This window comes from Arachis stenosperma, chromosome 6, assembly GCF_014773155.1.
Source record: "Arachis stenosperma cultivar V10309 chromosome 6, arast.V10309.gnm1.PFL2, whole genome shotgun sequence".
NCBI classification, from domain to species: Eukaryota; Viridiplantae; Streptophyta; class Magnoliopsida; order Fabales; family Fabaceae; genus Arachis; species Arachis stenosperma.
In genome coordinates this window covers 137,755,179-137,767,922 of record NC_080382.1, presented here as the reverse complement: position 1 = coordinate 137,767,922, position 12,744 = coordinate 137,755,179, and the positions used below count along the sequence as shown (strand labels likewise).

At 32.9% G+C, this 12,744-nt stretch overlaps 1 protein-coding gene across 1 annotated transcript; it reads right to left on the bottom strand.

The window, feature by feature from the left end:
* Positions 1-3,216: 3,216 nt before the first annotated feature.
* Positions 3,217-6,722, bottom strand: LOC130935322 (exocyst complex component EXO70A1). The gene has a single exon (XM_057865019.1). The coding sequence runs from the start codon at positions 6,039-6,041 to the stop codon at positions 4,002-4,004; it is 2,040 nt and encodes a 679-aa protein (XP_057721002.1). The 5' UTR covers positions 6,042-6,722; the 3' UTR covers positions 3,217-4,001.
* Between the last annotated feature and the right edge of the window lie 6,022 nt (positions 6,723-12,744).

Sequence of the window (12,744 nt, the reverse complement as noted above, 5' to 3'; positions counted from 1 at the left end):
AAATAAATAGTTGGAGTTATCAATATACTTATAATACATTTATTAAGACAAAAAAAATTTTTTTTTTGCTAATAGAAACTTTAAATAATGTCCTTAAGACACACTTACTAAAAAAGTCATTATTTTAATAGACTATAAAAATATTAATATTATTAATGGTCTGTAATGATTTAAAAAGGATATTTTTGACGATTATACTGATTCTTGATAATATATTTAATTTTTTTATTTGTAATCTCTTTAAGAATATTTTTCTCATAGACACTTACTAATTTATTATTTACTGTTAATAATGATTAAATATTAATAAAAGTATTGTAAAAATATTAACAATTAGTGATCTTGAAAAGTATTCTTTTGAAAAAAAAAAACACATTGTTTTAACATTTTATAAACTGCAAAAGTATTATATATTTTTTGGAGACTTATATGATTCTATTTCTTTTGAGATTTATCTTATCTGAGAAATTGAATTTTCGAATATTAAATTGGTGGTTTACCCAACTATATAAGTGATTTGATTTTTCAAATACATTTTGCCGAGGTAACAACATGTCCTTAAGTAGCGTGATAATTAACTTAATTGAAGTTATATATAAAAATAACAAATAATTCATCAAAAACTCCTCTTCCTAGGTGGTTTATATATATAGAGTCGCTGAATATTTTAAGTTGATTTTGGTGGACTTTTTCCCTATTGGCAGACAGATATTCTAACGAGGAAATTTTATAATGAAAAATAAAAAATTATAGTCAAACAAATGTTATTGGTGCTCTTACACTCAGCGATTTGTAAGCCTACCCTATCTATTTGGATAATAGTAAATAATTAACTATGATTAATCAATCAATTAATCATATAGACCAGAGATGTGGTTCCTCAGTTCCTGGCTTAGCTTAAGTATTAAATATTAAACTTATGCTTTGGTTTTTGCAAAACTCATAAATGCAAAGCATTATCAATTATCTAGAGGCAGATGGGCTGCCATAGGGAAGCCCAAAAATAAAGATTTTATAAGCCTTTATTGAAATAAAACAAATGTTTCCCGTGCAAAAAACGATAAAATAAAATCAAGCATTTGACCCAAAAAAAATTAAAATAAAGGATAAAGTATTATTGAAATACTTTTTCTACCTTGTTTTAGTCATTTTACATAAGTTTACATAAGACTAATAAAAAAATTCTGTGTGAAATTTAAATTAGAGGGGAGAGAAATAGAAGAGAAGAACGACAATAATAAAGAGAAGAAAGGCAATAGTTAGAGGGTTTGCTTTTTTATTTGTTATTTTTGTTTCGATAGAGTTTTAATTCTAATGTGAATATTTTGATTTTTAGGGATATTGATTTTGCATTTTAAATGTAAGAGTAAGAAAATGTGAGACATACAATCTGAATATATTTTTTGCAATTATTTAGCTCGGTTTCTATGGATAATGGTTGAATAAAGTTGAAAATATAAAATCAATTGTTATATGAGTAAACTACTATTTCTATCCATAGAAGTTGAAAACGTTAACATATTTATTCATAAAAGATTAAAATTACCATTTGTACTCATAAAAGATTGACTTTCGCAGCAAAATTATCCAAACCCTAAATAATTACATAAAATTTTCAAACTACCCGTAGTGGTCTTCCTCTTCAATTCTTCATCTAAGCTGTGAACCAGCACTGTTGCAGCACCATCCCCTTTCCACTCTCTCTCTCCTCCTTCTCCTTCATCTTCTTCAATAGTGCTTTCTCTCTTTCTCTCCCTCCTCTTCGCACTTTTTTCCTTCCTCTTCTTTTCCTATTGATGTTTCTCTCTTCTCTGTTGTTCTTCTCTCTCTTTTGTTCATTAATGGTAGTTCCTCCTTTTGCTATCGCGCGCTTCATCTTCTCCTCCCCTCTTCGGGATCTGACTTCAAGAAATAGCAATTTTGAATTCTCTATTTTCTGCAACCCCAACTTCTTCACCGTTGAGTTCCTTCATTTTCCAAATGTCGTATCTTCGTCTTCTCCTTCTCTCGGCATCACTTTTCTCTTCTCCTCCTAGCGATGCGTCTTGTCATTTCCTCCCAGTATCGCTAAAATCAAATTAGTGTTTTGTGTTATTTACAATGAAAATGATGATCTGAAATATGAGAAATTGTCAATTTTTTGTGAAAGTTCTAAGAAATTAGAGTTTTATTTTAAATCTGTGCATGTTCTATTCTTCAATTTGATCTGAGTTTTTTTTTTTTGGTGATTTTGAGGAGGATAATGGCTGGGCTATGTTGATGTTCAAGAGATGAGAGAGAAAAAGTAAGTGAGTGATAGAGAGAGAGAGAGAGTAAGAAGGGAGATGATGCTACAGTAATGATGGTTTAGGTGCTGCAGATAGTGAGTGAGAGTGGGTGTGTAAGAGAAGAGAAGGGGGTAGTTTGAAAATTTTATGTAATTATTTAGGGTTTGGATAATTTTACTGTAAAAGTCAATCTTTTATGGATACAAATGGTAATTTTAATCTTTTATGGGTAAATATATTAGCGTTTTCAACTTTTATCAGTAGAAATGATAGTTTACTCTTATTATATCAATTATTAAATCAATCAATTCTTATTTTGTATAATTAATTTCAAATAAAATAAATTCTAAAAATATTTTAATCCAAATACTCTGTAAAATTCCGACATGTTGCCAACATTTGAAGATTTAATTCATGTATTTATTGGAACAAACTATCAAGAACACAAACCAAAATTTTTAAATTTTATAATACCAGAACAAAAGGAAAAGAAAAAAAAATAAAGTAACAAAACAGTTTATGTTTGGATTTGGATCCTTTGAATTTTAAATTTTATTTTAAAAAATAAAATGTGATCTCTCACTATTTATTTTATAAGTAGGACTAAGAGAAAATATGAGAGAAAAATCATTCAATAATAAAACACTTTACACTCTAAAATGAAAATTCAAAATTTAGAGAATTCAAATTCTTTATGCTTTACAACGGCAGATTTATTGAAACCTAGAATTTTTGTGGAATATATATATTACAACTAATGTGATCTGGCTCAAATTAACAATGCAGGCCGAGTATGTCATAAGAATTCCTGGATTGATTCTCAATAAACACACTCGCTTAGATCAACTGTAATTAAATTCCCCAACGTAGATTCATCGGTTCTTAATAGCTATCCAATGTTTTTGGTTTTTTATAGAAACGGGGAATAAGCCCAGAGAAAGAAAAATCAGATACGAATTTGGACTTAGATTATTCAAATGTAGTGGATATAAACACAGAATTGTTTACAATATTTTTATCCAATCTCTGTGTTGAACTAGTGAACTCGATAACTGTGGCCCTTTGGTTTCACACGGTTATAAACCTAAAATTCAGAGCATACCACACAAAATGTTACTTGAACAAAAAATGTCAAAAAAATGGAGAAATTTTAAAAGTATACAAAGAGGATTGAGATTTGAGAATAACCTAGTCTGCTGAGGCTAACTCCCTTTAAAACGGGTTTCTGCATTTACATTCTACAGTTTAACTTCACCCTCCTCTACAACATTGATGACTGAATATTCTGCTAACACTAAGCTAAAAAAGTTGTACATAAAATCTGCATACAACGACCCTGCTGCTAAACACAACTGAATAATGGATAAATATGAAAATGAAAGAGAAAAAGAGAAGAAATTCCTTTAGCTGGGTGTATGACCAATGAACCTAAATGGAAAGGTCCATGTTTTATTGATCAGGATTGCATAACTTTAGCAGAAACCTCCATCTGGGGGAGACACATTAACCAGTTTTTTTTTTTTTGTTTTTTTCAATCTCAGAAGATACAAAATTCCATTTTCATGGAAATACATCAGATATTTGAATGGCAATACTCAGAAACTTCCCTTCTCAGAATCATAGAAAGTAATATGCACGGCAGGGCTCAGTAAAATTATATACAGTAGCCAATCAATCTGAGGAGATGAGAGATAATCAAATGTTTACCCCTTTTCGATAAATAGGATTAGGAAACTACACAACTGCAGAAGCTGTACGACGAAGATCTGGCATTCCATTGCCGTATTTTCCGCTGAACTGCCGACCCCTCAAACTGGCATGCCTCACAGGCTTTGGCCGATAAAGACATGAAAGCATCTCCTCCAGCTTCTGCACTGTGTATTTTGCATATTTTGTGGAGCTAGCTTCTTGCTCGACTAAGGGGCCGTAATTCTGCATGTAACTCCGGTAAACAGGGACCACAGCTTGCACTATAAGCTGACATGTCTTCTCCCTCAGATCTCGCTCCGGCATGACCCAACCCGACTGCTTCCCATACATCTCATCGAAAACTTCATTGAACTTTTTTAACCTTTTCTTGACCAGATCCCGAGCAGTAGCCCGCCCTCCGGAGAAGAGAATCAGCCCTTCTCTACTCAAGTGTGAAGGAAGCTTTCCCCAGCTCTCTCGCAAGAAGATTGTCGAGTAATATTCTTTGTAATTTTCATGTTCCCTTAACCAAGAATCTCCCAAGAGATCCCCAAGCTTTGTCCCTTTCAAATGTTTGTAAAGGTGCCAGTGATTGTTCATAGCGAAGAAGTTCATCAACATAGGATCTTCATAAGCCTTGATCCATGTTTCCAAATTCAGTTCAACAGCTTTCACAATGTTCAAAATTTCAGTAACAAGAAGTTTCTCCTGAAAGCTCTGACGCTTCCAACTTCGGTGAATGATCAAGACCTGTGTCAATATTGGCTTATAGTCATCACCAAGTAATTTGTTACAGTAATCGGTGATAAAACTCACCAATCTCGGAACATTGCCGTCTAGAGGGGGTGGACTCTGCCTCTGCAACTCCACCTGTAGCAGAAGTTCCCAGAAAATCTCTGCCGCACCATCGATTACACTCTTAATAAGATCCCTGGTCAAATTCTGGATTTCAGCACATGCTGCTCCTCCAAATAGACGGTTGAAATCAAGCCTCAATTTGTTCAAAGACGCGAAAATATCCAACAACTTCAAAAGTTTAATGGGGTCTTTCTTACTCTCCGTGACGGTCTTCCCAAATTGAAGAAATGCTAGTATACCAGCTTGCGCAGCTATCCTCGAAAAACAACCCATCCAAACATCGAGCCCCATCCTCTCGAATACGTCATTACAAAGCTTATACTCAGCCTCAAACAAATGTTTCACTGCAAATTCTAAATGTTTTCCCCATTGCCCTATATACCCCTCTATGCTCTGCACATCATTGAATTCAGACACCGAAATTTCAAGGTAATCCAAATTGAGAGCCTGCAAACTGGCTCTCACATTAGAACTACGGACTTCAACATAAATCGATATGCACTTCTCAAGTCTATTATTAGCTTTCAGTCTACCAAGAATAGCTTGCAACTTGTGAATAACAGATACAGGCAAAGGCGATGGTGCGATGCACGCTTGATCACCAAGCGCAGCCGCCATTGGAAGCGGCACACTATTCTCAGTCAAGAGCTGGCGGAACTCATTCTCCAATTTATCCAATGCAGCTTCCAAAAGCCCGCCATCAAGCCGCGCCTTCTCCTCATCATTCTGCAACTCCCTAAGATTCTTCAACGCCTTCTTCAAATTCGCAAGATACCTCTCGTCCGCAACCGTGTTATCCTCCAAATACTCCACTATATCCTCCAGCCATTGAATTGCCAACCCACAATTCTCTCCCAAGAACCTCAGTGCCTCCTCAAGGCGCTTCAACACCGCCATGTATCCAGCCAGATCATTTCTCGGATCCGACAAGAGCGACTTTTCAAGGCCATGAACGGCATCAAATACCTTAAGCACCGCGGCCGCAGGACCAACGGCGCGATTAATGTGGCCGCCGACGGCCACCAGAGCATCCTTATCGGCGCGAATTGGGCGAACCGCAGCTTCAAGCGAGGGCAATCTTTGCCCAATCTCCTCCAATCTAGGCCCTGCTTTCTCCAATGCTAACCCTAAAGACTTTGATTTCTCTAAGCTAAGCTTCAATGACTTCCTAGCAGAAATCAGATTCTCAATTCTACTATCACCATTGAGGTTCGCAGAACCAGCCATCCAAATTTGCAAAATTAAATAAAGAAACCCCTCAACAATCCAAAGCCAAACACAGTAATCAATTTTTTTCCTTGGAGCTCAAAAAAAAAAAATTAGCTGAATCAAACGGGAGAATAACAATTTGCTTTTCCTGCTAAGTGAACCAGATCGAGGTTTTCCTTGGTTTTTCTTAATTTATGAATATTTTTATTTTCCATCGGAATCATCGAGAAACGGTGTTCAAAATCAACCCGGAACCCAACATTGGAAATTGTGCATTTCGAAGCTCAGCGAACAACACCAACCGAAAACACTAGAAAGAAACGAAATAGGAACGAAGAGGTAGAAAGAAGAGAAGAAAATAAATAAAGCGAAAGGGTTTAATGGTGAGAGAGAGAGAGAGAGGTGGAACTCACACGGAGAAAATGAGTTTGACGGAGACGAAAAGGGGGTGAGTCAACCCGGCGAGTTGGAACTGAGTTAGCTGAGTTGTTGAGAAATAAAAGGGAAACGGGAGTTTTAACTGTTTTAAGAGGGGAAGATGGGGAGATTCTGAATCTGGAGCTATGATGAGGGATGAGAGAGAAAACCAAACCCTAAAGAGAAGAAAAAAAGAATGTGAATTGGGAGAAGAAGTGTTGTAAAGAGAGAGAAAGAGAGTTTTAATGTGGTGTGTTTGGGGGTGCAAATTGCAATGTCCAACTAGTCTTACTACTACCGCCCCAAAGTGCATGACAGAAGGCAAATATGCTCACACAACTGTTACTTCCTTTTTGGGTCTTCATTAGTTTAATCATTCTTCTCTCTCTTCTTTCGTTCAAGTTTCAACGTCTTTGAATTTTCCTCTACTTCTCTTTTTGCGTTGCCTTTTTTTTTTGTTACACTTTCTTAATTCGATCAGTGAGATCACTAGATCGGCACTAATCTTTGCCAACCTTATAAACTTTTGGCTTCTTTTCATAAATAATATGAAATTGATTCCAAATTATAATTCGAAAATTTAATTTGAATATGGAAGTAAAGGAAGTATTGGACTCGCGTATGAAGAGGAGTGCTTCACCTCGTTGTGGGATTAGAGAAAGCAGAACTTGAATCCTGCGAGTTGTGTCTCTCAAAATGTAAAAAAAAAATACCCAGAACAAGAAAAATGGAGGGTCCGAATTCACGTTTCAGATTTCAAATTCCATCCGTTGTAAATCGGACCATGCGATGTGTGAAGCAAAATTTCATCACCACAGAACTCACATGATCCGAGTTGTGTACTCTGAGTTTTTTCAATTTTTTAACACAAATCGGAGTCCGATTTGTGTACTCTGAATTTTTTAAACTTTTTAAACACCGATTTGTATATTCTCATAATTTTAAAAAACACTAAAAATTACCATGTTAAAGTATATCACTCATTTTGCTTTCATATCAAAATTTTTTAGCCTTATAATTCTCCTAAATAAATTTTGATTACATATATGTATTTTTTATTTATATAAAACGTTAGATGGTGGTAGATGTTATTATCTATTTGAGGAAGCATAGGGAGTCAATGGAATATATGTACAATGTGTATAACGAGGGTTTAGCGATATTCGATTCAGTAGGATATCAGATATTTATTATCTCTGGTACCCAAATAGTTATTTTAGATAGTATAGATGTATTGTATTTGAGAAATTAATAGTATTTTATCTCAGATGTTCATTTTTTAACTTATTGGACCAAATAAACAACTTATTATACACATTTTACAGATACTCCATTAACTTCCTAGCGAAATTCTATCTATTTATCTATCTGTCCACTTAATATATTAAGGTCAACTTTTTTAAGGAAAATACTAGAAGCTAATACTTTTAATAGAAAAAATTAAAAAATTAATTAGTATTAATACAAATGTAAGACAAATATCATGGAAAAATTTTTGCCATTATATATTCTCTACTTTAATTTCTTTTCTAAAGGGCATTCAATAGTGTATTTATAAATAATTAAATATGTACATTATTTTTGTTTAAGGGAAAGTTGTGTTTGATGTATCTAGTTATTTGTTCATTTCATTGTTTTTTATTGAAATAAATAAAAAATATTAATTTCTTAAATGCACATGACCTAAAAATTGGCGATATTTTTATTATTAAATAAAAAACAATAAATTCTATGTCAAAGTCATTATTCTCATTAAGTCTAACCAAGTATTTTATCTTTCTCTTTTGTTATTGTTATCACTAATACCACCACCTTACCCTCCATCTTTTCTCATTTAAAATTCTTCTTCTTTCTCATTTTTTCCTCCTTCTTCGTCATCATCGTTATCATGATCATCATCGTTATCGTTATAATCATATTCTTTTTATACATATCGTCGTTATCGTTATCGTCGTTATCGTTATAGTTATTGTTGAATTTTTACCATATTGATGATGTTGTCTGATCTAAAATTGATTTTGAATGTATTTTTGTTCATGATTTAATCTTGTTTGTGTGCTTATTTTCGAAGTTAGTTTATGTGTCACAATTATTATGAAATTTCAATTCATTTGTGAGTTAATTGTATCGCAATCATTATATAATTTCGGTTCATTTTTGAGTGAATTAAGGTGCATTTGTACTTGTTGTCTTGCACAATTCAAAACTATTTCTCCTCTTCCTCCTCATCTTCTAATGCTTCTTTTTTTTTCTTTTTCATCTTTTTCTTTTTCTTCTTTATCTTCTCCTTTTTTTTTCATTTTCTTGTAGTTCTTCTTGTTTCACTCTCTTAAAAAAACTAAAATCAAGAAAAAGAGAAGAAAATGTCACACAAAAAAGAAGAAGAAACATATTAATGACGTTATCTGATCTAAAATTAATTTTGGATGTATTTTTGTTCATTATTCAGTCTTGTTTGTGTGCATATTTTCAAACTGAGTTTATGTGTCGACATTATTATATAATTTCGGTTCATTTCTGAGTTAATTGTTGTCCCAATTCATTATGTAATTTTGGTTCATTTTTAAGTGAATTAAGGTGCATTTGGACTCGTTGTCCTGCACATTTCAAAACTTTATTTCTCTTCTCTTCCTCCTCATCTTCTACTACTTCTTCTTCATCTTCTCCTTCTTATTTTATTTTCTCAAAATTTTTCTTGATTTACTCTTTTAAGAAGAATAAAACCAAGTAAAAAGAAGAAAATATCAAACAAAAAAGAAGAAGAAACATATTAATGATATTGTCTAATCGAAAAATGATTTTGGATGTGTTTTTGTTCATGATTCAGTCTTGTTTGTGTGCTTATTTTCGAACTGAATTTATGTGTTGCAATCATTATGTAATTTCGGTTCATTTCTGAGTTAATTGTGTGCTTATTTTTGTTAAGGTGCATTTAGACTCGTTGTCCTAAATAATTCAAAACTATTTCTCCTCACCTTCTACTGTAATAACAGCAGCAACAAAAGAATGACGACGCGGAGAAAACATGCAGAGGAGGAGGAAGAAGATGAGGAGGAGGAGGAGGAACGTAAAGAAGAAGACGACGATAACGTAAAACCCCGTGCGTGAACATAAATGACTTGGTTGGAAGAACGATATGTGCGCGTGTAACCACGTTTTTTTTATTTAGAGTGGTTTTTGTTGGTGTTAGGTCCACTTAGTTAGACTTGTATGGCAATATTGCTTGGATGTGTAGTAAATCTGATAAAAAAAATATTTTTCAAAAAAAATATTAAAACTTTACTTTCCGATATTCAACTTTTTTTGGTGAAAGACAAGTTCTCCACTCCCCTAACGAACTTCAAATTCTTAAGTTTTTCTAGGTGTTAGGAAGTACCATTTTTATTACACAATTGTTGTCTGTATGCATATAATTTCATTTTATTTTGTCCTGAGTTTCAAAAGTATGTATTCTTAAAAAGCTAATGTAAAAGTGCAAAAATTCCAAGTTATTTTAAATATGATTTATTTCTGTGTACTCTTTGTAGAAGGCGGCTGCAAAACTTAGAAAATTGAAGTTGGCCAAGGAATACAGTGAATTTTATGAATTTTATAAAGTTCGTTGGGGTGTGACGAACTTTCCCCACCTAAAAAAAATTGTATCTCTAAAATTAAAATTTGAATTTTTTTGAGAAATATTTTTTTTTAATTTTATAATAAAAATTTCAAAAAATGATTTAAAAAAATATTTATCAATCAATTCCTCTCTTGCTGTGAAATGATTTTAACCCCTTATCTTATGGACAGATATTCGCAAACAGCTCAATTACACATCTAAACGTTTTTGTATCTAACTCCGATCAAGTAGGTCAAGACTCAACAAAACCCACTTTTATTACACCCATGTGTACACATGCGCGTTTCAATAGTGCTTTTTCTTTGTCTTCATCTTTGTCTTTGCGTTCTTCCTTCTTCTTCTTTGCTTTCCTCTTTCTTTGTCTTCACATTCCTTCTTCTACTTCTTCTTCACGTTCTTTTTTCTTTTTCTTCGTCTTTCTCCTTCTTTTTTTTCGTGTTCCTTCTTCTTCTTTACGGTTTTTTTCTTAATCGTCATTCTTTTATTGTTGCTGTTGTTGTTGCATTTTTTCTTTTTCTCCTTTTAATTGAGGTTCATTTGGATCCAAAAATGAACCAAATTTGGTTCAAATTTAGTGAATACTTAACAGTAGTATCAAGTAAACCTAACTCATTTTACAAATGAACCGAATTCGGTTCAGATTTGAACAAAAAGTGATAAACATTCAATCAACAAGAAAGCACATTTCAATTTATTTCTACATGCAAATGAACTCAATTAAATTAAGAGATGAACCGAATTTCTTAAGGAATAACAGATTTAGTGAATACTTAAAAGTAGAATAAAGTGAACTTAACTCATTTCTCAAATGAATCGAATTCGATTCAGATTTGAACAAAATATGATAAATATTCAATCAGTAAGAAAAACACATTTCATTTCATTTATGCATGTAAAGGAACTCAATTAAACTAAGAGATGAACCGAATTTATTAAGGAATAACAAATTTGGTGAATACTTAAAAGTAGTATCAAGTAAACATAACTTAATTCATAAATGAATCGAATTTGATTTAGAATTGAACAAACAGTTAAAAAATTACTTAAAAAATAAAAAATTTGGTCAACACTTATTAGTAGCTTCAAGTAAACCTCAATTAACATACAAATGAATCGAAATAAACTAAGAAATGAACCAAAATTATTTAATAATGGTATCAGAAAAATCAGAACTAATAAAGATGTTAGCGAAATATTGGTATTATTGGTGATGACGATAATGAAAAATGAGAAGAAGAACATGCGTGTGTGAATTTGGAAGAAGAAGAAGAATAAGAAGAATAAGAAGGAGGAGAAGAAGAAGAAGGAAAGAAGAATGACCTATGCAAATTTAGAAAAGAGAAGAAGAAGAAGAAGAAAAACGAGGAGGAAGAGAATGAGAAAGAAACAGAGAAAGAGAAGGAGAAGGAAATGGAGAAGGAGAAGGAGAAGGAGAAGGAGAAGGAGGTGCGTGATTTAAAAAGTTATTATAACAACCAGTGGCGGAACTTGAAACAAAATTTTGGGGGGGTCAGATAGAGGATAATTGTCAAGATGCTTTTGATATGGATCCCGTTTAAGATAAACTCGTCTAACCTCTTCTCTTTAGTTTGGGGAGTTAATACTCAAATTGGCCCCTGAAATTTGACCCCGACTCAATTTAGCGATCAAGGTTTCAATTGACTTTAATTGTACCCTGAAATTTTGACCCGCGCCTCAAATTGGCCCTTATAGCGTTTTCCGTCACCGGAGAGTTGACCTGGGAATTTTAAATGACACCTGGCAGTCTCAAAACGACGCCGTTTTACTGTTGGCGTCGAAATCCTTAGAAACAACGTCGTTGACATGAGAAAATGGGTTAAATGAAATCCAAACATTAACCACTTCAAAAGTGAAATCCAATTGACCCTTTCTCTTCTTTCTCTTCCCGTCGTATACGTTCCCGTCAGAGAAGCACCATGAGTGTCGCAGTAATGGAGGTTTGAAACTTTTCTTACTTGTTTTGCTCCCCATTGTGAAGATTAATTACCTGTGAGTCATCTTTTGAAAAACAGGTTAGTAACAAAAACGCTACTCTCAACTACCATGCTCTGTTTTTCTCAAAATGTTGTTATGGGTTGTTTTTCATTTTTCTCAGTCTGCTTCATCAGTGAAACTTTGGGAGAATGTGGTTGATTATGGTTGTTGACGATGATAGAGTTTTTGTTTGTTAGGGTTTAATTTTTTTGCATGTGTGTGACTGTGATCAACTGAATCGTTCAGTTCTTTGTTCGTTTGAGCAGTCTTTGATTCTTCATATTCCATTTTAAAATAACAATTTTACACCTTCATATCCCATTTTATTTTAATTGTTAACTGGGTAATTTCTTATAAAAATAAAGGATTTTTGGTGCTGAACATTGTCTGTAATGATCATAACAAGAATATAATTTTGATAAAAAAAATCCTACTTTTATACATAAACTTTAAAGGTGTGATTACTAGTTGGAATATAATTTTGCTTAATGAACACAGCTGACAATTTTACTTTCATGTGTTTCCTTGTTCTTTCTTGTAATATTATTTATAAGAGTATTGATATAGTGGAAAGGGAGTACTGCATTATGTAATGATCATAACAGGAATATAATTTTGATAAAAAAAATCCTACTTTTATACATGAATTTTAAGGGTGTGATTATTAGTTGGAATCTTTGAAGAAAGGAATGA